The 27,789-nt window shown below is 41.7% G+C and overlaps 1 protein-coding gene across 3 annotated transcripts in view; it reads right to left on the bottom strand.

Annotated features, from left to right (window-relative positions):
* SSBP4 (single stranded DNA binding protein 4) overlaps window positions 1-27,789 on the bottom strand; it is a 613,000-nt gene that overhangs the window by 131,434 nt on the left and 453,777 nt on the right. For all 3 annotated transcript variants that reach the window (XM_040322775.1, XM_040322767.1, XM_040322783.1), the window contains one exon: window positions 20,465-20,554. In XM_040322775.1, the coding sequence (XP_040178709.1) occupies window positions 20,465-20,554 (90 nt within the window). The remainder of the gene's footprint in view (window positions 1-20,464; window positions 20,555-27,789) is intronic.

Raw genomic sequence — 27,789 nt, 5'->3', positions numbered from 1 at the left:
TCCACCTACTTCTGTAAGCCGCGTTTGTAGAGTTTTGTGGTCTATTGTGTCGAAAGCTGCACTTTGGTCCAGCAGCACCAGGAGACAAGATTCTCCTTCTTCTGCTGCTTAGAGAGTATCATCCCATATTTTGAGAAGTGCCGTTTCTGTCCCATGGCCTGGGCGGAAACCTGATTATAGTGGGTCCAGGAGGTTGTTGGAGTCCAGATGGCGTTGTAGCTGTTGTACTACTGCTTTCTCCATGATTTTGGAGATGGTGCTAAGGCTTGTTATCGGTCTTCGGCAATTTGGGTCTTTGGGGTCAAGGTTTGGTTTCTTTAGGAGGGGTTTGATTATGCCTTGCTTGAGAGAAATTGGAACAATACCTTCTTTGAATGATTGGTTTATGAGATGTGTTATGGTGGGTGCCACGATTTTGGTACATTCTTTCAAGAGTTTTGTAGAAATTATGTAGTTTGGTGCTGTAGTGTCTCGGAGATTTTTGATGATGCTTTCGGAGGTGTCGATGGTGATTTGTAGCAGCGTAAATAGCGGCGATTGAGAAATATTTATATTGATGTCTTTTGTTTTCCTTTGGCTGGATGAGGTTGGTTGTTTTTTTCTGCAAAATGGACACACGGAGCTGTTATTTGGCTTGGCTGCCCCCATAGCAAACTGCATGCTGTGGGGGCACTCGACAAGAGGGAGGGGCCAGGAACACAGAAGAGTGACATGAGAAGAGGAGGATCCAGGCTGCTCTGTTTGTTATTTTTATAGAAAAAAAACAAGACTTTACAATCACTTTAAGCATGCTGGCCATAGTTTACAAGCCAAGCAAAGTATTATAGTTTAAAAAAATATCTCTGCACATAACAGCTCTGGGACCCTGCAGGATTCATCTCAATCCTGTGGTATCTGCATACACAAACATCATTATTACCACTAACTCTGAATGCTGGGAAGGGGTTTATTATATTGCTTTACATTGCCACTGACCACCAAATTTTTGGGGAAGGATTACTATAAACTTTAAGCTTGCTGTTCAGCACCAGTGCTGGAGGGTTTATTGTTGCAGCCAGCTACTGACCACCAATGCTGGGGGGTTATTAATAAAGCATGAGCCTGCTGATGACCACCAATGCTAGTCTGCAACTGACTACCATTACTACCACTGACCACCAATAAAGGAGGAATTACTGCAGCCACTTACACCAGTGCGGGGGGTTATTATTGCTGAAAATATCACCAGTACTAGAGGTTACTATTACTGCCATTGACACTAATGATGGGGCTTATTTTACACCCACACTACAAGCCATACACTGTGCAGCAATGCTTGCTTTATTGCCTACATCTCCAGATAAGTATGTTTTTTTCTTGATCCCTTCAATGCATCTCTCCTAACTATACACAAATGTTAGCAACTATGCAGAAATTAGCGTCTCTAATCTCATGCTAGATTCAGTCTCTCTGCATAAAATTGCAGTTGTACTTACAGCTGCTGCTGTCCACTCTCCACTAGCCAAGTCTGCTTCCACCGCATGTGTGCATGACATTTAATTTAATGATTATTGCTAAAAATAATTTTGATGTGGGGGATGGTCTTAAAAATAATCTGTCCTAGGTGCCAGATATGTTAGGCATGCCAATAAGTACACTCCAACATGTATCTCCACTATAAATCCATGAAATTAGAATTAGGTGCTCCAGGTTAGGTGACAATGATTAAAAATGTATACGGAGCATGCAGGTGTAACCACGTGTCAATTGGGTAATTTTTTGAATTTTTACACGTTTTAAAATCTGCAATTTTTGCTAGAAAATGACTTTAATGCCCAAAAAAATTACGGTATATATTTTCGAAAATCAGAGACCCTCAAGAATAATATAGTGGCAGTTGAATTTTTTTTTTTTTTATATTGCGGGATATTTGTGCAACTGTTCAAATGCATACAATATTTTCAAAAAAAAATACACTAAAATTAGTTTCAGTGCAAACAAACAAAATACAATACCCAACATATTGGTAAATTATAAAAGATGGCATTGCATTGAGTAAATAGATATCCATGTCAAGCATTGTACACAACCGTGAAAAATGACAGAAAACAATGGTACTGCCATAGTTTTACTGCCTCAATAGCGGACACTTTAAAATCATAGGTTATTAATTTAGAGTTACCCATGAATTATTGCTCTATAATTAGTACTCTCACTTCACTACCTCAAATGTGGCGTAATTGCCATTTACATACAGTGGGGGAAAAAATTATTTGATCATAATCATAGTCATGCTGAAAGACCCATACATGACCCATCTTCAGTGTTCTGGCTGAGGGAAGAAGGTTCTAAGCCAAGATTTTACAATACATGACCTCGTCCATTGGCCCCTCAATGTGACAAAGTCCATCTGTACCTTTAGCAGAGAAACTGCCCCAAAGCATAATGTTTCCACCTCTGTGCTGGACTGTAGGGATAGTGTTCTTAGGATCATAGTCACCATTTTTCTTCCTCCAAACACAGCAAATCCCCCTCCTCAAGAAGGCACATGTACAGTCATGTCAATGAACATCTAAATGATTCAGAGAAGGATTGGGAGAAAATGCTGTGGTCAGATGAAACCAAAATTGAGCTCTTTGGCATTTATTTGACTCGCCGTGTTTGGTGGAAGAAAAATACAAAAAATTGATAAAAATGATAGACCCTTAATTTCTTTGTAAGTGGGCAAACTAAGAATATTACTTTTCCCCACTTTACATGTGTGTACCCTACATGTGCATTTGCATGTTGGTGTGTGCACAGGGGGTGATTTATATTTTTTTTTGACCTTTTGTATTTTTTTTATATTGCTGTCATAAAAGGGCTACCTAACAAAAGCCCTATGTGATAGAATTGGGCACATGACAGGTTCTATCTTTTTGGAAACATTAGGGGTCTATTATGCCTTCAGTGTCTGTCCTGCCCGCCACTGCAGCTAATGAAGCACAAACTGTGGTAGCTGAGAATGATAACTCTGAACCTGAAAAACATAAACTCCTGGTTACTTTTGGGTTCATTCATCGCAGAGGAGAATGGGTAATGGTTTGGCATACTGTAAAGGTGAGTGCTTTTACATAACAACTGACAGTTGGCTGAAAAAATGGATACTAAGTTCACAGCTGTAAGCTTGCTTTAACCTCCTGACTACTAGGACGTTTATAAACATACCTTGGTAGACAAGGTCTTAAAGTGATACTAAAGTGTTGTTTGTTTGTTCTTTCTTTAAAAATAACAAACATGTTATACTTACCTGCTCTGTGAAATGGTTTTGCACAGAGCAGCCTGAATCCTTACTTCCTGCGCTGCTGGCCCCTCCCTCCTGTCAAGTGCCCCCACAACAAGCAGCTTTCTATGGGGGCACCCGAGCCAAGCCACAGCTCTGTGTATCCATTCAGACACAGAGCCTTGGTTTGTCCCCACCCCTCTCTCTCCTGATTGGCTAACTAACTTTGATTCACAGCAGCAGGAGCCAATGGCCCCACTGCTGTGTCTCAGCCAATACGGAGGAAGAGTCTTAGACAGCCGAGGCAGTAATGCACATCACTGAATAGAGATGGGGCTCAGGAAAGTATTAGGGGGGTCAGGGAGGCTGTTGCACACTGAAGGTTTTTTAGCTTAATGCATAAAATGCATTAGGATAAAAAAAACTCCTGGCTTTACAACCACTTTAAACCTTGGATATCTAGGGGTTGATGCACTCTTTGCTGTTGACATGTGTGGTATTACCATGCCAAGATCAAATAGGTTCTGCAAGGCCATCAGGTATAAGATTGTTTATGGCAAGGGATTTAAAAAGTTAGTTAATTACTCTACAGTTGATGTAGATTCCAAATGACTGGTAATTTATCCAGGATTTGCTGACTTCTAAGAACCCCAAAATGTCATCATGCAATCTGCAAGTAACTCTTGCAACAGTTGGTGTCAAAGTGCAAGCATTTACAAGCATAAAGAGACTGCACCAATTTCACCTGCCCCAAGATGTGCCAGAAATAAAAAACCTTTGCTGTCAAGACAGAATAATTGGGGAAAAAATACAGTTTGCCATTAAACATATAGTCAAAGACCAAACTTTCAGGAACAATGAGCTCTGTACTGATAAATCAAAGACAGAGCTGTTTTGGCTACAGTAAAAATAGACAAAAGATAGTGTTTCAGGAAAATAAACTTATATTAACTGCATTCCCTTTTTTTAGTGGAAATTGTAAGATTTGGAGTTGCTTTGCTGCTTTAAGGCCTGGGCAGCCTGCAGTCATTGCAAATCAAATATGAATAGATCACAACATATCAAAGTGTGCTTGAGGAGAAAGTTAAACTGGAATTTGATCTTTTAACATAATAATGATCCAAAGCACATTAGCAAATCCACAAGGAACGGCTCAAAAAGAAGAAATGGAGGGTTATGGATTGGCCTAGTCAAAACACTGATTTGAATCCCATTGAAATGTTGTAACAGTTTTTCTAACAGGCAGTGCATGCAAGGAAGCTCATAAACATCTGTCAACTAAAGACATATTGAATGGAGGAGTGGCAAAAAATGTCTTGAAGTTGATGTCACGCCTGGGCAGTTAGGCAAAATGCCTACAAGAGGTCATTTCTACTAATGAGGGCAATGTCAGGTGGGTGTACTTTCTTTACCGATAGTACACGATTACATCTTTTGATAATTTATTCCCATAAATGATTGAAGAGAAACATTTCCTTTTATTCAAGTATATCACCTTTATCTGTAAGCACTGTATGAAAGAATATTAATGTTTTTCCAAATCAAATCTGTTAAAACGTCTATGGGGTGTACTTATTTTTTCACATGGCTGTATGTGTTTTTTTTTTTAATTCAAAAATAAGTTTATTGTAGCAATACAATCACATAAATATACACAGACAGATCAATAGGAAATGCAGCAGAATAAGAGAGGAGTCAAGGTGTACTCCAACAGTGGCATACATCCAATTCTTAAGCAATGCAGACACATGCATTAAATAAACGGATCATTATCTACACTGGTGCTGTATGTGGTTAAAGGGGATGTGACCCCTCACATTTACCCAGTGAAGTGAACAGCCTCAGATGATACACAGAGATTAAACAAATCTCCCTGCATAAGTTTTACATCTATATCTGCTGTCTCCAGCTTTATATACACTTTAGAAAGTGCACATCCTGTTAGAAATCTTGTTTCCTCTACCAGCAGTGGGTGTGGAGTCTAGGCATACACTGTGTGACAGCTTATTGGAGGAAAGGCACACCCCCTCCTCCACAGAGGAACAAAGGAACATGCTTAGCACCCTCCCTGACACCCCCCTTCCACATAGGCAGAGGAACAAATGAACATGCAGAGCTGTACTGTAAATAGACAAGCTCTCTGATTAGCACTCTCCCCGACATACATTTTCAGCTACTTGTATATCCTGAAGTTATCATGCAGATATCAGAAGAACGGAGCAGAAGAAAGACATGGGACTCAGAGCTTTGGAGAGAGATAAGTAAAGACTACATATATATGTGCTCAGGTCAGATTTCATGAATGGGGTTTACAACCACTTTAAGGTGGCAACAAAAAGTCTGCACATAGTTGTGATCAAGGTGTGCATGGGGTAGACTGTCTCCACTCGTTGCCCCTAACCAACATAGCAACATGCACCAACCCAGGGAAAAATTACCCTTGCCTACACCTTAGCAAATATAACTTTTTCTAAAGATTCAAACAGCTTGAATATAGGGGAACATTGTAAGCATCCGAGCAGTCTTGGCAGTGTTATTTTTGTTTTCTCAATCCTGTCACTTTTGCTGGTCAGCTTGGTTAAGTAGATGTGGAGAAAAACGTAAACAAGGGAATGCAAATGTACAAAACATGTTGAAGTGGTATTAAACCAGAAACCAAAAATAGAATATACTGTTTATTAAATGATGTGTCCCATCCCTGTAACTGCTTCATCTGCAGGATAGTTTGTTAAGTATAAAAAACAACCGACTCACTGGTTAGATCACCAGCCGAAAATAAAGGAAATAAAGCCCAAAAAAACAAAAACAAATGCAGCCATCATATCTAAGAATTGGTAAGCTGCAATATAATAAATGTTTAATACTGGTTCAATTTAATTGCAAAAACATTCTGTAATAGAGATCCTTTAAAGTGATTGTCAAGTGATTTTTCTAAATAACAAACATGTTATACTTACATGCTCTGTGTAATAGTTTTGAACAGGGCAGCCCGGATCCTCCTCTTCTTGGTTCCCTGGCTGGAGCTCCTGCCCCCCTCCTGTTGAGTGCCCCAACAGTAAAAAGCTTGCTATGGGGGCACCCGAGCTGAGCTGCAGCTCCATGTATACTTTCAGACACGGAGCTGCGGTTCGGCCCCGCCCCACCCCTCTCTCTCCTGATTGGCTAACTGAGTTTTATTGACAGCAGCGGGAGCCAATGGCACAGCTGTTGTGTCTCAGCCAATCAGGAGGGAGAGTCCAGGAAGGACAAAGCCCTTGTGGATATTGCCGGATAGAGAGAGGGCACGGGTAAGTATTGGGGGGGGGGGGCTGAGGGGGGCTGCTGCACAGAAGGCTTTATATCGTAATGCATAGAATGTATTAAGATAAAAAAAATTCTGTCTTTACAATTCCTTTAAGAAAACAACTTTTTAAAGAGATAAGAACTCTTTCATCACTGCATTACAACAGATTTATCATGACCCAATACCGTATTCTATACAGCATAAATAAGCTAGATTTTCTTGCTGCAACACTCATAAGGGGATACCTTTTAGCAATGGCTTCACTTATAACTTGATTGTTGCTATTAAAATGCAGCACTTTTTAAAAATTTCATAAGATGAAGAACTTGAACAATGACCTGAAATATTAACGCAGTAGTCCAACATACTAGAATTAGTATTTAACTTTTATCTGCACTCATTAAGCCTCCTTGTATGTTATAGCAACAGAATGAATTGGCAATAAGCAGAGAGCATGCAGTAAAATTGCTCCTATCTAAAAGCCTTCTGTCCCTGCGTTTGTGAAGCTCAGACAAGTGCTGTCCGATAATCCTGTTTGGAGAGGTCTCCTGCTCACTGATATATACCCTTTGGGATACAAGAGGGCTTAGCACTGCTTGATTTAGACTACATGGCCAGTGTTTGAATGCTTCGCTTGCTGTAAAAAAAAAAAAAAACACGGCTTAATACAGCTGTCTTGGAGCCTGTCAAACAGCATTTGAGCAATGTGAGCCTGTCCACAAGAACACAGTAAGAACCTAGAAGATAAAAAAAAGGCTACCTAAAACCACCATACAGTACTTCATTAGAATTTGCAAGTGGGATCTTGTCAAAACTACGACTAATATTTACAGATATATTAAACTAAGTAGATCTAAACCCTAAAGCCTTGTACACACGATTGGATATCTGATGGAATCTAACCCGATGGATTTTTTCGTCGGATATCCGATGAAGCTGACTTTCATCAGTCTTGCCTACACACCATCAGTCAAAAATCCGACCGTGCCAAAACGCGGTGACGTAAAACACTACGACATGCTGAGAAAAATGAAGTTCAATGCTTCTGAGCATGCGTCGACTTGATTCTGAGGATGCATGGATTTTTGACCGATGGACTTCCACACAGACAATCGTTTTTTTATATCGTTTTTTTAGCCATAGGAAGAATTTAAAACATGTTCTATTTTTTTTTCACTGATGGAAAACAAACGGATGGGGCCCACACACGATCGGCTTGTCCGATGAAAACAGTCCATCGGTCTGTTTTCATTGGACAAACCGATCGTGTGTACAGGGCTTAACAGGATGACATTTAGGTTGCTAAAGCACCGTTTATCTGAAACAATTGCCATGGCTTTTGCTTTCATAAAAGACAATTTTCACTTCTTTTTCATATGAGATTGCCTCTCAGTGCTGCTGATACCCTTCAGACTCTTCCTGTCTACATGCACTTACTCCTGCGTCGTCTGCATATCATTGTGTTGGAATGGTTTCATGGACTATGCCTGCACAATGTGTGTCAGCACAGCCACAGACAAGTGTTGCCTCTATCAGGGCACATGTGACATGATGGCAACATACAAGCGCAAGTGAGAGTCACTTGTTACCCCATAACAAGAAATGCCATGAACAAGGACCTCCATGGCAGGATCACTAGTTATCATTTTTGTGACAACTTTTTATTTAAGAAAAAACGAAAACAACTAAAACTTGCTTTGCTAGTACAGGTGCAATAAGGTAAGTACAGTAGAGGCCAATCTACCCTTGTGTTCAGATACTTAGCAGAGAGAACTTTACCCACCCACAGCAAGCTCTGAAAGCTTCAACACTGTTTTTCAACAAAGCTGCTTGCTGTCATTAAAGCAGAGCTCCACCCAAAAGAAGAAGCTCTGCTTGTCTATCTCTCCCCCCTCTGCTGCCAAATTTGGCACCTTTTGGGGGGGGGGGGAGTGGGTACCAGGTTTTGACAGGTACCTGCTCCCACTTCTGGCTCAGTTCAGCCCCCTCCTTCTTCCTCCGCAGCTAGCCCATTCACAAAGCACAGCATGCTTCGTACATGCACAGTAGAAAACCGGCTCTGAAGCTGCTTCACTGCTGGTTTCCCTTAGTCAAGATGGCGGTTACAGCACCCGATAGCCAATTAAAATATCGGCTTGGGTGAGGACACTGCTGGATTCCTGAAAAGGTAAGTGCCCTAATATTAAAAGTCAGCAGCTACAGTATTTGTTTGACTTTTCTTCTTTTTTTTTTTTTTTAAGGAGTCTGAAGTTCCTCTAATATAAGGCAAAGGGCTTGTCCGTCCATGGTATAAAGGGGATAGGGTTTATATGCCTACCTAAATCCCGGACAGCAGAGAAGTGGGCCCAGTGGGCATCAAACCTTGCCTCCTTCTACTGAATACAGAAGGAAAATATTTTGTATGCAGATGCTTTTTAATATATGATAAAGCATTTGTGCTAGTTTTGTACATTGTGGCTTTTCTGAGATAGCTGGGGGTTAATGTTATGGACTTCTATGTCTCTAACACTTAAACATAATCTGTACCTTAATACATTAAGTGAACTTGTGCTTCTTCATGCAGGACAAAGCATCAAGTTCACTTAAATTCTTCTCTCCTAAACAAGTTACTAATACTTACCTTCATGGCCTTACTGTTCTGTTTGCCCACAGAAGCTAAGAGAAGACGTCTTGTGTAAAAGTTGCATGTTGCTCTGGTCAGAGATTACACATGGCTAAAGACTCTCTATCTGCCGCTGTATGACATCGCTGGTGATTGGCTACTCAGACACCCAATCCTACATTGTTGGAGGAAGTAAAACGAGTGACATACTCAGTTGTGCCAGATATTTCTCTTCCTCTCAGGTGGCTGAACAAAAATGGCAGTGGAACAAAGACAAGGTGACCCTAGTACATGGGCAAAGCACAGGTTCACTTATGCTCATCACTTTTTTCCCAACGTAAACCCCTTCAGTTGACCTACTTTTTTAATCAATTTTCTCAAAAAGAAGAAACACGCTGGTTTTGAAGTTGTTAACCACTTGAGTCCCAGTCACTGTTTTATTAGCAGCACTGGGATAGCTGCTATTTGTCCCATCACTGTTTTAACATGGCACCAGGAATTAGCGGCTCTGGCAAGTCCATGTTCAGACTGAAAATACCATCTTTCTGTGATCCAGCACTAAGCTGCTTGTTTCAGCTCCTAGGCTTCCTATACTTCTACATAACATATAAGAACGCTGTACAAGTGAATGTAAAATCTTCACTTCCACATCATTAGGAGTGTAGTGACGCCACCAAGTGACATCATTGAACTTCCTGTCAGTTGTCAGTATGGAAGTTCAGGTAAAGCTGTTGCAGCTCTGTCTAGCCTCTCCCTACAGTAGTAGGTCACTGCTGCCAGAAATATATTATTATTATTATTATTATTATTATTATTATATAGGGTTTATATAGCGCCAACAGTTTGCGCAGTGCTTTACAACATGAGGGCAGACAGTACAGTTACAATACAATTCAATACAGGAGGGCCCTGATTTTTAGAGCTTACAGTCTAGATCACTAATAGACGTGATTATTAAAGCTCTTTTGGTGAGGACACCCCAGGATATATATGACCTGAATGTTCCTTTGTGTTCACTGAGCACGCATCAACTGCTCATTTAAATAAATGCATCATAATTCGAATTTTTAACAATTGTGCTTATTTCTGCCCTTATCTACCTAGCTTTATCTCATTTTATTGTTACTCTAAGATTTTACACAAATTGTTTTCCCATGCATGAGTTGCAATGTAGCATCAAAAGGGCAATACAGCTTACCTACTTTTCCACTATGTTATAAAAGGTGCATTAATGTAATACAATTTTAATCAGTAGACTTTGATGATTATATTTTGTGGTAAGTATATGCTGATACGCAAATTATGTAATTGTTGCATTGGGAAAAAATAACAGGAAAATTCCATTTTGTTTACCTTTTATAACCAATTAATACCAAGGAAATAAAAATGTATGTATCCAAATTTGCTACAAAATTAAAGCCTAACTTTCCCTCACCCCCCCCCCCCCAAAAAAAACGATATGATAATGCTAAAATAGAGCACAAAACCTACCATATTTATTGGCGTGGAACCAAGATATCACTGAAACTAAAAAAAGGATCTGGGACTCATAATTATTTAGGGGGAAAACAAACACAGAGGGTCGATGGAGATGGGGGTTCAATGTGTAAGATAAGGGCAGTGAAGAAGGTTTTAATATTAAAGCACCTCAGAGACGGGATGGGGATGTACAAAAAAAAGAGGGGTTTATTGTTTCAAACACAGTACTTATTAGAGGATGTCCAAAACGTGTTTTTATTTATATCAAACAGTTATGTGAAATGAAAAATATCAACATTTTTGCAGTGATACATACGATGTTAACATTTTTCTTTAATAAATATATAAATAATGTAAAAAAATGAAATAATTTACACTGCTTAAACATTACCGATTGGAGTACAATACGTACAAAAACATTGCCAATTGATATGCATTTTACTATAAGTAAAAGCAAGCTTTGCTGCAGCCGTTCCCTTCGAATATTAGCCAATTCCATATCATGCAGAGATTGCTTCCCCTTATTGATTGCTGGCACAAAGTCTAATGCAGCAGCCATAGAGACTCTGTGAAGATAAGCTTGTGGGATGCACTGAGAAGGTTTTACTTTCAATAAACTAGGCGATAAACAAGCAAGTGGTTAGTGGCACCTGTCAATCTGTTTATAGATTGAGCAGGTTAAGGAAAAGGAATCCCCTTGGCGATTTTATGCATTACAACATAAAGGAAGCAATCCTTCTTGATTATATAGTATATACATGTAACTCTTATGTTCATCAGCACTATTTTATGAATTAGATCATATTTACCGTATATATATTTTCCATGGTTTTAGAAAAGCCTTGCCCCACCATTTGGTATGGGTTCCTATCCTGCATATCTGTGGCTCTGTAAAATTACCTCCTGCATGTTTAATTTATTACAGTGGTTGTGCACTTGAAACGTAAACCAAAAGCGGATCCTATAAATTGCATAAATTGTACTTCTTCCTCTAAAAACACTCCCGATTCTTAACCTCCCTGGCGGTATGATTCTTTCTGAAAAAAGGTGCTGAAAGCGGTACCATTATTTTGCATGGAAATTTGGCGTTTTAGATTGCAGGCCTGCAATTCTTAGGAATAACTCACCTAAATCTGTCCAAACCAGAGTCTCTAATAGACTATGACAAAGTTTGAAACACAAAATCATAAATTATAATATAATAAATAATAACAAATAATAATTTAATAATAACAATAGTTTTTATTCAATAAATTTTAACAAATAATATATTCAGATACTCTGATTTTTTGGGGGGTCAAACAGGGGTGCAAAATGATAATTCAATAAATGTCTCGGGTGTGGAAATCCTTAAAGCACGGTATGGCGCAAAGTCCAACATCACAGTCGAGACAACAGTAGCGCGTTTCTTTGCGAATTTTCCTTCCGCTGGCGTCGCGCTTGGAGCAGCAAACCACACACATCCGTGTGGGTGCTGCTTTTTTTGGAGTGGGTGGTACATATTCCAAAAAATGTCGACCAGTTAGTCGCTCTGGATTTACAACCCCAGAAGCCCGTCGTCCAGAACGGTTTACCACCGTTGGTGTTTGGTTTTTGAGGAAAATTTGTTCAGCCACCTTCCACATAAAGTCCGCATGGACGATAGACCTGACATTTTTTTTTTTGAGCAGGATGAAAGAGTTCCAAAGACATTGCTCCAAAAGATGTCGGAAAATCTTTTTATAATATTTTTTTTGCTGCTTTCTCATTGCAGGGTAAAAAGTCATGGCCTGGTCAGCCCTGTCCACACCTCCCATCGTGTGGTTGTAGTCCAACACCACCTGTGGCTTTAGAACGTCTTTCCCACCTTTGGTATGGACCATGGCGGTCGAGGTGTTGTGGACCGTGCTCAAAAGGGAAACGTCCTTTTTGTCCCGCCACTTCAGAGCCAACATTTTCCCCTTTTGCCATGCAGCTACTTGTCCTTTCCCGAGCTTTTTGTTTGGAAATCCTGACGGCATGTCACGCCGGTTAGGCCTCACAGTCCCATAAGCGTCTGTCCTATTCAGAAGTAGGAACTCGTATAGTTCTGGGGACGTATAGAAATTGTCCGTAGTGATACAGTAGCCCTGGTTGAGCAAGGGCTCTATCAATGAAAGCACTGACGCGGTTGCCATCCCAAAATCACTGAATCTCGGGGAGAATTTGGTCCCTTTGCCAGTATAAAGTACTGAGTTCCAAATATATCCCGAGCTGGACTCACATAACATAAAGGATTTTATCCCAAAGCGAGCGCGCTTAGACGCAATGAATTGAATCCAGCTTAGGCGACCTTTGTAGGCCATGAGACTTTCGTCTATTGAAATGTCCCTCTCCGGTATGTAGGTCCGCTGGAAATTCTGCAGGACCATTTGGTAAATATCCCAATTTTTTTTAAGCTTTGGAGCTGGATGAGACCGTTCGTCAAATTCCTCATTATTTGCAAAGTGCAAATATTTCATTATAAGTGAAAACCGATATTCGGACATTACTGTTCCAAAAAAAGGTGTGGCCAATAATTTATTTGTGGTCCAGTACCAATTTTGGAGTGGTTTTTCCCACCACTCCCTGCAAAATTAGGAGGCCAAGGAATTTCCATATATCCTCGCTGGTCACAGGCTCCCATTTTCTGCGTCTTGAAAATAACTGCTGGGTAGCAGATTGCTGTTCTTCATACCGATTGGTCTCCAAAACAATTTTGTCGATCACCTCATCGGTCAAAAATAGTCGGAGGTATTCTAAGGGATTGTCATCCTCTATGTCCACTTTTATTCCAGGTGATCCTGTGAACGGAAACCTAGGGGGCGCTACGTGCTCCGTAGCGCAATCAATTGCGCACCAGGTCCGCACGTCGCTGGGCACAGGTGCAGGATCGTCAACCACATCACTTTCTGCATCCGACGATGAACTTTCCCACGCGTCGCTGTCGCTCAGCTCCTCCGCAATGGATTCGGCATCGCTGTCGCTGTTTGGCAGCAAGTCGCATAATAAGTTTGATGCAGAGGCGCGCTTTGCCATTATTGCTGTGCAATATACAGACACTGATACAGTAATTCTGCAGACAGGGCACTGGAAAGCACTGGGGGGGGCAATCAAAGGTCACTGTATTTTTTTAAAATTTAATCCAATGATATCAGTGTGTTTTTACTGTGTTTTACTTTGTTTTACTTTTTATACGTTTGAATTTCCCGCCGCCCCCCCCCTCCTTCCGCCCCCTGCGTCGCGACGCTCGCAGGGAAGGGAATCAGGGGAACACACAGCATCGAGCGGACATCCGCCCGCCGTGCACTGCGAGGATTCAACGCTGGATCGCGGAGAAAAGGTAAGAAAACCTTTTTTCTGCATCGAGCGAGGCAAGCCCGTGTGTGACTCGGGGTAACCATTCGCAGCCTGAAAATCTCACCCCGAGTCACACTCGGGAAGACCGCCAGGCAGGTTAAACAGCAAAGCTTCCACTTCATCAGACTTCAGTCCATCCATTTTGACATACAGATACTCAATGGTTAACAACAGCAGTAATAGATAAACAACAGCAACTGAAGATCATAGCAGAATAGGGGGTCCCCAGCTCCTCGGTAGCTATAAACAAATCAAACTTGTGCCATTACATCAAATACATCACATACACAAAAAAAGAAAAAGATTATTTGTCACTGCAGGAAAATTGGCAGAACCATGAAAACCATTCCTTTTATGCCTAACTAAAGGAGCATCCAGTGTCTTGGTTTTAGGATATGTGACGGAATGAAACATGCCTAGACACACTCCTAAGGGGGCGTATTCAGCGCAGTATAAATCCTATATCATCATCATGCAGGTACTCTATGCACTGATTCTGTTGGAAGGCTGGGCTCCAAACCCTAATCCATGGTTTCCATACACTGCAGCATGGATAAATGCTAAAAACATAAAACTACTGTATGCAGTTTGGAATAAATGGGTCTATAATATTTGGCTATACATGCAATACACACCATCCAGTTCTGGGTGGTCTTTTGATGTATTGGGTCTCAAGGAATGATTTGCATGTCTCTATCCACTGTCTGAAAATGAGGAATAATCTGCCTTTTTTTCGGAGATGTGATAGAATAAGACATGTGAATACATTTTCTCTGAAGAAGGCTTACACAGTGATTTAGTTGGAGGGCTTTTTGATTCCTTTAATCAAAAATATATACATAATACAAATTAATATTTACTGTTACTTTACACAAGTGCTGTTTATGACACATTAATGTAAAATGTGCTGCTATTGTTAACTGTTTATGCATTTTTTTTTTTTATTAAGATTTGTCAATACAAGAAATACAAAGAAAAAAAAACAAACAACAACCAGTAAGCCCCAGCCTAGTGTCACCTACAAACAGTCAAGGATACACAAACCGATATAGACAATAAGGTAAAGCTGGTGCAACTGGTATCAGCCAATAGTACACAGGATTAATTTAGCAAAATAGTGTTGTAAATACATTCATGGCTCTACAGAGTCAGTAGAAAGGGCTATCTAGCCAACAATGCCAGGCGTTTGCCATATTTAGAAAGGTGTATATCACCAAAAATCCCTAACAAACAGTTCTTAGGGTGTAAAATATTTGGTAGATTAAAAGCAGTAGAAAAGCAAGTTCACTTACGACCAGAAGACAGAGACGCTGGGCCAGATCCACATACAATTAGAAAGGCGCAGCGTATGTGAGATACGCTACGCCGCTGTAACTTACTTTTTAATTCTTTGAATCCACAAAGAATTCGCGCCATAAGTTACGGCGGCGTAGTGTATCTCTCGGCGCGTAATTCAAATCGGCGAATAGGGGGCATGTTTCATTTAAATGAAGCGCGTCCCCGCACCGAATGAACTGCGCATGCGCCGTCCCTAAATTTCCCGCCATGCATTGCGCTAAATGACGTCGCAACAATGTAATTTTTTTAACTTAGACGTGAATTACGTCCATCCCTATTCACGGACGACTTACGCAAAATGTTTTTTTCAAATTTCGACGCGGGAACGACGGCCATACTTAACATGGCAAGTCTAACTATACGCCGCAAAATACCAGCTTTAACTATACGCCGTAAAAAGCCGACTAGAAACGACGTAAGAAAATGCGACGGCCGCGCGTACGTTCGTGGATCGTCGGAAATAGCTAATTTGCATATCCGACACGGAAAACGACACAAACTCCACCCAGCGGGCGCCGAAGTATTGCATCTACGATCCGAAGGCGTACGAAGCCGTACGCCTGTCGGATCGAACCCAGATGCCGTCGTATCTTGGTTTGAGGATTCAAACTAAAGATACGACGCGGGAAACTTGAAAGTACGCCGGCGTATCAGTAGATACGCCGGCGTACTCTCTCTGTGGATCTGGCCCTAAGACTGGAGTGAAATAGCTATGATGAAATAGCTTTAAATTAATAATTTTATCCCTAGAGGATAGAACTGTTACTGTAGGTGTGCTCAAATTCTCACCAATCAGACTCAGCAAAGGGGAGATCTGGTAAGATCCATTTCAGCTGGGCCTGAGAATATGTAGGATGGGACTCGGCACAGAGCGATAAAGATAGTAGTCGGATATCAATTTGGGACTGAAGTGTGTAAAAGCTTCTCAAGGGGAGATACAGATGTAGAATTGGGTAGGGAACCAAATTGCTTTCTAACAGCGTGGTGCAGTTGGTAATAATAAAACTGGTGAGTGTCTGGAAAATGAAAATCATCTTTAAACATCTTTAAACTGTCCCAAATATAATTGATGTAGGTACAGTATTTAACTCCCAGAAAAAAAAGTCATTTACAACTACTCGTGGCTATAATGAATTTTCGGGTCCCACCAATACAGATAAAAGTCATTGAAAAAAACAGCAGGGGTTTAAAATAAAAATAAAAATGCGTGGAGTCCCCCCAAATTTCATATCAGGCCCTTTTTTTTAAATGGTGTGGGGGTCCCCTTAAAATCCATACCAGACCCTTTAGGTCTGGTATGTTTGGGGACCCGGGTCCCCAAACACTTTTTATGACAATAACTTGCATATAAGCCTTTAAAATTAGCACTTTTGATTTTTCATGTTGTGTTCCATAGACTTTAACGGTGTTCGCGTGTTCAAACTCATTTTTTGCCTGTTTGCATGTTCTGCTGCGAACTGAACCAGGGGGTGTTCGGCTCATCCCTAATCAGCACATCTAATCTTCCAGAACGTCTATGTAGAAACTACCTGTCTACATAAAAAAACTCAAGAAAAGTAATTTCTCTGGGCCGGTTTCCTGATGATGATGGAAAATGCTTGTAGGCAACCATGTGACAAAGTGACAATGCCAAAAAGCAGCTGACATACTGACATACTGAGACAGCGAGTTTTCATCCTATAACATGTGCCCATACAGGACCCTTCATTGTAGGATCGCAAAGTATTTTATTATTTCACAATCTATTACATACATTACCATGTCAAGGCTTTATATTATATTATATCTATTAAATAGATTTTAGTTATTAGATTTACATATATTCTAAATCAGTGTTAGGTCATCCAGCGCCCAGGGCAAAGATGCCAAACTTCCCCCATTCATGATGTGCAAACATAGAGGATCTTACACCCAGCAGTTACTCAGTTAAAATTCGGTCACTACTCCTGTCAGCCTTGGAACAGAAGGAAGGTGCCCCCATCCTTACAGTAAATCATTGTGCCCAGGGCAACCGACCCTCTCGCCCACCCCTTGTCCTGACCCTGCTCTAAATGAACAAACCATAAGACATCTATAAAGATAGAGGGCCAGATTCACATAGAATTCCGGCGGCGTAACGTATGTCATTTACGTTACACCGCCGCAACTTTTCAGCGCAAGTGCTTGATTCACAAAGCACTTGCCTGCAAACTTGCGGCGGCGTAGCGTAAATGCGTCCGGGGGTGTTTATCATTTAAATTAGGCGCGTTCCCGCGCCGAAAGGAACTGCGCATGCTCCGTTTTGTAATTTCCCGCCGTGCTTTGCGCGAAATGACGTTGCACCGACATAATTTTTTGAACGCCGATGTGCACTACGTCCTTTCCTATTCCCGGACGTCTTACGCAAAAAAAAAAAAAAATTAATTCGACGCGGGAGCGACGGCCATACTTTAACATGGCCTGTCTATTTTTACACCACCAAAATAGCAGCCGTAACTATACGCCGGGAAAAGCCGACTAGCGACAATGTAAGAGAATGCGACGAACACGCGAACCTTCGTGGATTGCCGTAAACAGCTAATTTGCATACCTGATGCGGAAAATGATGCGAACTCCACCCAGCGGGCGCCGAAGAATTTCACCTACGATCCGAAGGCGTACGAAGTTGAACGTCTGTCGGATCGATGCCAAAAGCCGTCGTATCTTAGTTTGAGAATTCAAACTAAAAATACGACGCGGCAAATTTGAAAGTACTTTTTCTGTGAATCTGGCCCAGAATCTCAAAAAAAAAGGAAAAAGATACTTAAGTATTTTCTTTTGTAGATGATAAATTAAGCCAATTAATAAATCCAACAAAAAGTAAATTAAAGCAAAATTGATGTCATAGATATAGCCATAAATCCAATCCAATATATTTAATCTGATTGGTCAGTATCAGCAGCAACTCAGCTTCTGTTCTTCTCAGTCCTGATATTACTTTGAAAAGTCTTGAAATTGCTTTGTTGCTTTGCTGTTTTGTTTTTTTATTGTTTTTTTAAAAAAAATTAAATCAAATTTTATTTAGAATTTTTTTCTTTACAGAATAACATAGAGACACGCTGTCACACAGAATAAAAACAAAAAACTGAAAAATCTAAACAAAAAAGACAAAAATACAGAACTAAGCCAACAAGTTACTATTAAATAAATATATAAAATTAGCATCTGCACCCTTCTACCGTACTTGGAAAATGAATAAATATCACGCAAGTAACAATAAGAACAACTTTCTTAACAACGAGTAATAGCCCATTGCGTCCATCCAACTAGACTACAGGGAGTGCAGAATTATTAGCCAAATGAGTAATTGGACCACATCATGCTCTTTATGCATGTTGTCTTACTCCAAGCTGTATAGGCTCGAAAGCCTACTACCGATTAAGCATATTAGGTGATGTGCATCTCTGTAATGAGAAGGTGTGTGGTCTAATGACATCAACACCCTATATCAGGTGTGCATAATTATTAGTCAACTTCCTTTCCTTTGGCAAAATGGGTCAAAAGAAGGACTTGACAGGCTCAGAAAAGTCAAAAATAGTGGGATATCTTGCAGAGGGATGCAGCACTCTTAAAATTGCAAAGCTTCTGAAGCGTGATCATTGAACAATCAAGCCTTTCATTCAAAATAGTCAACAGGGTCTCAAGAAGCGTGTGGAAAAACCAAGGCGCAAAATAACTGCCCATGAACTGAGAAAATTCAAGCGTGCAGCTGCCAAGATGCCACTTGCCACCAGTTTGGCCATATTTCAGAGCTGCAACATCACTGGAGTGCCCAAAAGCACAAGGTGTGCAATACTCAGAGACATGGCCAAGGTAAGAAAGGCTGAAAGACGACGACCACTGAACAAGACACACAAGCTGAAACGTCAAGACTGGGCCAAGAAATATCTCAAGACTGATTTTTCTAAGGTTTTATGGACTGATGAAATGAGAGTGAGTCTTGATGGGCCAGATGGATGGGCCCGTGGCTGGATTGGTAAAGGGCAGAGAGCTCCAGTCCGACTCAGACGCCAGCAAGGTGGTGGTGGAGTACTGGTTTGGGCTGGTATCATCAAAGATGAGCTTGTGGGGCCTTTTTGGGTTGAGGATGGAGTCAAGCTCAACTCCCAGTCCTACTGCCAGTTTCTGGAAGACGCCTTCTTCAAGCAGTGGTACAGGAAGAAGTCTGCATCCTTCAAGAAAAACATGATTTTCATGCAGGACAATGCTCCATCACACGCGTCCAAGTACTCCACAGCGTGGCTGGCAAGAAAGGGTATAAAAGAAGAAAAACTAATGACATGGCCTCCTTGTTCACCTGATCTGAACCCCATTGAGAACCTGTGGTCCATCATCAAATGTGAGATTTACAAGGAGGGAAAACAGTACACCTCTCTGAACAGTGTCTGGGAGGCTGTGGTTGCTGCTGCACGCAATGTTGATGGTGAACAGATCAAAACACTGACAGAATCCATGGATGTCAGGCTTTTGAGTGTCCTTGCAAAGAAAGGTGGCTATATTGGTCACTGATTTGTTTTTGTTTTGTTTTTGAATGTCAGAAATGTATATTTGTGAATGTTGAGATGTTATATTGGTTTCACTGGTAAAAATAAATAATTGAAATGGGTATATATATATTTTTTGTTAAGTTGCCTAATAATTATGCACAGTAATAGTCACCTGCACACACAGATATCCCCCTAAAATAGCTAAAACTAAAAACAAACTAAAAACTACTTCCAAAAATATTCAGCTTTGATATTAATGAGTTTTTTGGGTTCATTGAGAACATGGTTGTTATTCAATAATAAAATGAATCCTCAAAAATACAACTTTCCTAATAATTCTGCACTCCCTGTATATTGCAGCAAACTTATGTAGAGCATTGCGAGAGAGGTACATATGTTTCTCAAACAAAATATATTTATTCACTTCAGATTTCCACTCATCTACGGTGGAGTAGAGGGATACCCATCGTGAAGCAATCAGTTTTTGTGCAATAAAAAGAGATTTTAAAACGGCAACAATATATCCATTCCATATATTGTAATCAACATATCCCAGGATACATACAATGCTTGCAACAGCATGCAAAAGCAATGTTGCTTAGCTGTTAGTTAAGTTTCACAGGTAAAGTTTTAGAGAATAGGAAAGGTTAAAGTACTACCTGAAAGAACCCTGGAGGCATGGGTCCACCTGGCATTCCATCATTTGGCGGCATGTTACCCATAACTGGACTGGGAGCAGCTGCTGCACTCTGCAATAATAAATAAACAGTATATATTAACATTACTGCAATATAAAAGGAACACGCACACAAAATTGTGTCTAAAAGTGCTTGTGTTGATGGGCTTTTGTTAGTGTCAGATGGATTTTTTCATTCCCATACAAGTCTATGGGAATGCAATACCCACTTGAAGCAGGTCAACTGCATGTTAGAAGGAGGTCAACTGCAAGCCAAATGCACCTGTCGATGAATTCTAAATGATTTCATTGTAAGCATGTCAACCTGATGTCAAGCCACCAACAAAAGCCCACATTGCATCTAATGATTTGATTTGAAGAACAACTTTTCTTTTTCTGGCATTATAGCGAATTATTGTGGGCAACAGTTCAATTTTGTCCTATTATCAAGCCCTAAAGCACATAATAGTATACTGTATATAAATTAAATTACTGGGGCTTGACTATTATATTCAGTAATAAACATTTTGTCATTTCTAAAGCTTTATTGAACAAACATGTACAGCAGATTAAATATCACCTTCTCAGCATTTATAATGACTGTAATACTATGAGGAATGTGTAATCTGGGCTACTATTTGTGACTTTAAAATGTTCAGAATGCTTCTTCTTAATTTATGGAAGCAAATATCAATACATAAAAAAAAAATATATATATATATATACATATTCTTATGTAGCTATATACTATATCAACAGGATATTTGCCTAGAAGGCTAAAATAAACAAAATACATATTCACACTGCATGGGCCAGAAAACCTGTGTGAGTGACCCCTTAATTTTTTTTATATATTTTTTTTTAAAATATTTTACAATGATTTTTTACAATTTCTTAAAATATTTTTTTGTTTTTTAATCATTTTTATTAAGGTTTTGCTTTCCAAGATATAAGAAAAAATACAAAACATAGCAACAATAGTAGTTTGCTAATGTTACGTACACAGCAACATTGGTACAAGATGGACTGCCCGTTATTTATATTACGAGTCCAGGTAGTTAGTGTAGGTCGGCTCACACCAGTTCTATGATGTGGAGGAACAACGTGAAAAAAATACCACGCTGCCCCTTTAAACAATAAACAGCAGCCAGCACAGCAAAAAGACAGTTGCAGACAGAAAAGACAGATATAAGTGCAGTGCTAATAAACAATCTCATGATAAACTAAGATTGGGTAGTGGTCATCTGACAAACAAAGAGAGTTGATCATATAAATCAACCTGTGAAGGGACATAATCAAATAAGTCCACAATACTAATAAGTTGTGTATATAAAGTGAGCGTGAAGTCCACAGAAAAAATAAATTAATGAGTCCAGACACATAAAATTAATTATCATGGCATCCTTATGGCATCAAAATAGCCTACAGATGTAAGCCCATGCTGGTTTGAGTTTATGCACCCCACTCCTTGATTGACTACCCTGCAGGTCACCGTCCTGGAGAGCTATCAGAAGGACCATAGGAATACCTGATTTCCAGCCAGAGGTCGCCTACACGGATAACCTCATTTCTTGGTGTACTTCACCACAAGCTTTGTTGACTCATCAGGCATACATCCTTTTGAGTCCAAGCCTTCCGGTAAGCCTTCATCCAATTGGTGGTGGATATTCTACTTGCAAACTTTATTCAAACTGTCAGAAAGGAGGGGTTTGCATGCTGTTTGGGGGTAGCTGATAGAAGGGGGGTAGCTGACAGAGGAAGGGGGTAGGCGACAGAGGGGAGGGGCGGGTTGACAGAGAGGGGTGGGTTGACAGAGAGGGGGGGCTGACAGGGGGGTTGCTGACAAAGAGGCAGAGAGGGGGCTGACAGAGGGGGGTTGCTGACAGAGGGGAGTGGCTCCCAGAGAAGGGTGGACTGACAGAGAGGGGCGGGCTGACAGGGGTGGGTTGCTGACAGAGAAGGGGGCTGATGGAGGGGGGTTGCTGACAGAGAGGGGGCTGACAGGGGGGTTGCTGACAGAGAGGGGGTTGACGGGGGTTGATGACAGAGAGGGGGCTGACGGGGGTTGCTGACAGAGAGGGGGCTGATGGGGGTTGCTGACAGAGAGGGGGCTGACAGATGGGGTTGCTGACAGAGAGGGAGGCTGATAGAGAGGGGGTTGCTGACAGAGGGGGTGGCTTACAGAGAAGGTGGGCTGACAGGGGGGTGGCAGGCTGACAGAGTGGAATGGCTTACAGAGAGGGGCAGGCTGACAGAAGGGAGGCACTGACAAGGGGGGTTGATGACAGGGAGGGGGCTGACAGGGGGGGTTGCTGACAGAGGGGGCTGACAGGGGGGTTTGCTGACAGGGAGGGGGGCTAACAGGGGGGTTGCTGACAAAGAGGCAGAGAGGGGGGCTGACAGAGAGGGGGTTGCTGACAAAGGGGAGTGGCTTACAGAGAAGGGCGGGCTTACAGAGGGGTAGCTTATAGAGAAGGGTGGGCTGACAGAGAGGGGCGGGCTGACAGGGGTGGGTTGCTGACAGAGAAAAGGGCTGATGACAGAGAGGGGGCTGACAGGGGGGTTGCTGACAGAGAGGGGGGTTGACGGGGGTTGCTGACAGAGAGGGGGCTGACAGACGGGGTTGCTGACAGAGGGGGGTGGCTTACAGAGAAGGGTGGGCTGACAGGGGGGTGGCTTATAGAGAGGGGTGGGCTGACAGAGTGGAATGGCTTACAGAGAGGGGCAGGCAGACAGAAGGGGGGCACTGACAAGGGGGGTTGATGACAGGGAGGGGGCTGACAGAGAGGGGGGTTGACAGGAAGGGGGGCTGACGGGGGGTTGCTGACAGAGAGGGGGGCTTGCTGACAGAGGGGGGGCTTGCTGAAATAGAGGGGGCTGATAGGGGGGGTTGCTGACAGGGGGGTGTTGCTGACAGCCAGGGGGAGGCTTACAGAGAGGTGCGGGTGGAAGAGCGGATGACACAGACCTCATCCCAGGCAGTCAGAAGGAACAGCACGCCAGGCAGTGGGGCGGGACTCCGGGTGGCCGCGAATCGCGATCACCCACAGTCACTCATGCATATGTCACGTGTTTAATCCGGACATGCCGTACGGGCGGCCCGCCCGCTCCTGTGTCCTGTCATGTCACTACTACAGCAGCGGCGCCGGGCTCCTGAGAGGCAGCGGCGACTGCCTGCCCTTCTCACTCGCTGACTGCTTCCGCTGCGAGTGTCCTCACGGCAGCCCGGCGCCATGCTCCTCACAGGCAGCGGAGCGGGTGGAACGGGCTGGTAGGGGCGGCAGAATGCCGCTCCCCTAAATGTGCCGCCTGGTACCCATGGTACCACCCGGTCCCATCATAGGGCCGGCCCTGTTTCCAGCCATCACAAAGCGACTAGGCTCCTTCGGGTTTTTCAGTCCTAGGTCTGACAATAGTACTATTTGCACCAAACTGGGTTTGATTTACTAGAGTCTTAGAGGCTTTTTACTTTGCAAAGTGTATACTTACTATGCTTTGAAAATAAACCTGTGTTCACTAAAAATACCCAATTACATCCAATTAAAAATAAAAAACAGGATGTTTGCTTGCACATGAATGGATAATTGAAGTGAACACAGCTTACAACCCCATTCACTAAGCTATATGACCATGCATTTAGCAAACAAAACATTGTTATACTTTTAGTAACTCAACCCCAGTTTTCAGCAGAGCTGGGCTATGAAAACTATAGCTGGTGCATTGTACATGCATTATATATATAAAAAAAGCATTTACAGTAGGTGGGTGTTTAAAATCATAGCCAAACTTTGAATTTACTGAACATCGTGGGCTTGCTTTAAATAGTGATTATCAAGGAACCTTATCCTTCTACATAAAAAAACTGTCAGAAATTGCTCAAAATTAAATGTAATTAAAATGATTACTCTGTTCCAAGAAACATAAAGAAATATAACATGCATTGTTAGAACTTCCCCTTGTTCATTCTCAAACTGTATTGGAAAATTATAGCCTTTAAAATTACATATTGCCATCTATGATTAGCAATACTATTCACACATGTTGATCCTCACTCTTCTCTCTAGAACTTTATTTTCTGATAGACTCCAGCCTTAGGTTCACATTACAAGTTTAATTTGTTCAACGTCTTTTTGGGTGTGATCTGTGTCCTGCAACAATATCAGTTTATCTCTCGTGCACCCCAAGCTCCCTGTGGTACTGCTCTGTCAATTACTGTGAATAGAACCTTTTGGAGACAGATTGATCGCTAGTCACTTTGTTGTTATACATCCAGTATCAATCCACATGTCACTGTGGGGCTCTCTCCTCTTCCCCCTGCCGCCGGGCCAATAGGAGAGAGGAACGGGGCCTAGCACATGAGCAGTAGGGTACCTGGCGTCAAGCCAAAAGGCTTCACTGCTGAGTTCCTGTACCCACAATGGCGGCTCGGGTGGCGACATCGCTGGACTCCAGGACAGGTAAGTGTCCATTTATTAAAAGCCGGCAGCTGCAGTATGTGTAGCTGCTGGCTTTTATTTATTTTTTCATGTCCGGAACACCGCTTTAACGTGTTTATTTATTAATAAATAAAAACATCCTGTCTCCAGTACTTGATCCAGTGATTGCTGCATGGCATTTCTCAGGGTGGGTTTCCTAACAGTGAAAACAGTGGGCTATGCCTGTGCATTGTATGTTGAAATGGCTATATATAGTCTTCAACAAAAACATGTATGACAGGTGACAGTATATATGGTCTATTCCTCATGCACGCCATACTAGTAAAGACCATGTGAAAAAAAGTGTGCTGCAAAGGCTCCCAACTGGCCATGATGTACAACATGGGTGGAATATCTCACCAGCACACCAACAAGCTTGCTTCAAAGTGCAAAACTATTTATTCTTGTATGATTGTAGGATGACAATGCAGGGGCACATTTGGGATAATAGAAACTGTCGTGGTTAAAAACCAAACATGTAATACTTACCTGCTCTGTGCATGGGTTTTGGACAGAGTGGTCCTGAATCTCCTTTTCTGGGGTCCCCGACGGCACTCCTGGCTCCTCCTCTTCAGCAAGTGCCCCCCAAGAAGAGCCGCATTCCATGGGGTCACTTATGCGGGCGCGCTCCCGAGTCCTGCTGCTGCATCCATTGACATGCTCCCGTGTCATTGGATTTGATTGACAGTAGCGAGAGCCCATCTCTCCTGCTGCTATCAGACTATCCAATTAGAAATTGAAACAGTGTCTGGAGCTGCTAGGCTCATTCTCGTCGCTGGATTGATCAGGTTCAGGGGGGCTCTAGGAGGCTGCTGTACTACAGAAGGTTTTTCACCTTAATGTTGGGATTGCGATATTGCGGCGGAAAAATTTGACCCCAAGTGACACTTTTTGGGGACCAGTGACACCAATACAGTGATCAGTGCTAAAAAAATGCACTGAATAATGTATAAATGACACTGGCAGGGAAGGGGTTAACACTAGGGAGCGATCAAGGGGTTAACTGTGTTCCCTGGGTGTGATCTAACTATGTGGGGGATGTCCTCACTGGGCCCACACAGAGATGGCTGTTCTTGATCACTAGGAACAGCAGATCTCCATGTTGTTCCCGTCAGAATGGGTATCTGCCTTGTTTACATCTCTGTTTACATCTCTGTTACATCTCTCGGGCCCACAGTATCTATTGCATGAAACGAAGCACAGGTACCTCGTTTCACGCAATAGAGTCGCCCTGCCGCAGTATATGTGTGGTGGGCGGTCTTAAAGTGGTTGACCTGTTGCTGACCAGCCGCCGTATATATGGCTGTTATACAGCGGCAAGGCTGCGCAAACTGCCGTAGGTGTACGTCGACCTCTTTAAAAGCTGTGGGAGACATGAGCCCACGGTGTTAAGCTGGAGCCGATGCATGTGTGTTTTTTTTTTACCAAAAATATGTAGAAGAATACATATTGGCCTAAACTGATGAAGAAAATATTATAATTTTTTTAAACAATTTGGGGATATTTATTAGAGCAACAATTAAAAAATATAGTTTTTGTTTTCAAAGTTGTTAGTCCTTTTTTGTTTATAGCGCAAAAAATAAAAACCGCAGAGGTGATCAAATACCACCAAAAGAAGGCTCTATTTGTGGGAAAAAAGCTTGTCAATTTTGTTTGTGTACAACGTCGCATGACCGCACAATAGTCAGTTAAAGCATCGCAGTGCCGTATCGCGAAAAAAATGGCCTGGTCAGGAAGTGGGTAAATCCTTTCGGGGGTTAAAGTGGTGGCGCAGTGCCGTATAACAAAAAATGGCCAGGTCATGAAAGAGGGTAAACCTTCCGGAGCTGAAGTGGTTAATGTGAAAAATCTAGATCTCTAGCAATCAAATTTATAAATGGAAATGTTACAGACATCTCCTGTGATCATTTTAGAAGTCAACTGAACAATGTTATCATTATTTTCAATGAATTCCTATTTCCACTAATTCCAATTAAGAACCTATGGCCTACTTTTTAAAAAATAACCCCACCCCTGCTTTGTCCAACAATAAATCAACACATGACCTATTTTTTGCAATGAAGGATGACAGCTTTTCCAATTGTTATAATGGTTACCACCCACATGAATCCTCCAGAACTTGTTCAATGACTTGTGCAGCTTCTAATTCTAAAGGAAAAACATAGCTGACTTCGGGTTCATAATAAGCACACGGTATTGCTCGTTTGTTGGCCCCTACACTTACCTACATTACACATGTTTATAAGGTTAATTTTAACAAAAAGTGTAAAAAAAAAGTCAGACAAACTGATTGTGTTTTTGAATCTGCTCTTAGTAGGATCTCTGTGGCTCTAAAGTGCAGGGTCTGCACGCTAACAACATGCAATGCAAGCACTGCAGTAAAACTAAAGATCGTTACATTTAATAGGGGAATTCCGGGAACTTAAAGGTTACAGTACAGAAAGACAGGATATTTAATTTAAGCATATCTTTCAGCTGAAGACATCCTCTCCAGGGGAAAATGTTTGGCACTATCCTAAATACCGAAGGGCGGAAGTGTTTAACCAAAGTTGTGTCCTGTTCCTATGACAACGACCGACTTCCAACCATTTATCAAATCTGGCACAGAAATCACATTCCCTGAGCAGCAAGTACTATCATTTAATACTCTGCACTTCCCTTAGTGTGAGACGTTCTTGCTTCATAAGTGGGCAGGCAGAAAATTATACTTTGTTTATCATTTTTGTTTCTTGCCATAATGTGGCCTCAGCGCAGACAGAGAAGGGATTTTGATGTCTATGTTGTTATATTAGCATTACTGGGACTGGGACAGAAATTTGGCCCTGGACTTCAT

Source organism: Rana temporaria, chromosome 1 (genome assembly GCF_905171775.1).
Source record: "Rana temporaria chromosome 1, aRanTem1.1, whole genome shotgun sequence".
Classification (NCBI taxonomy): domain Eukaryota; kingdom Metazoa; phylum Chordata; class Amphibia; order Anura; family Ranidae; genus Rana; species Rana temporaria.
The sequence above is the reverse complement of the archived record's forward strand: the minus strand, read 5'-3'. Positions and strand labels throughout refer to the sequence as shown.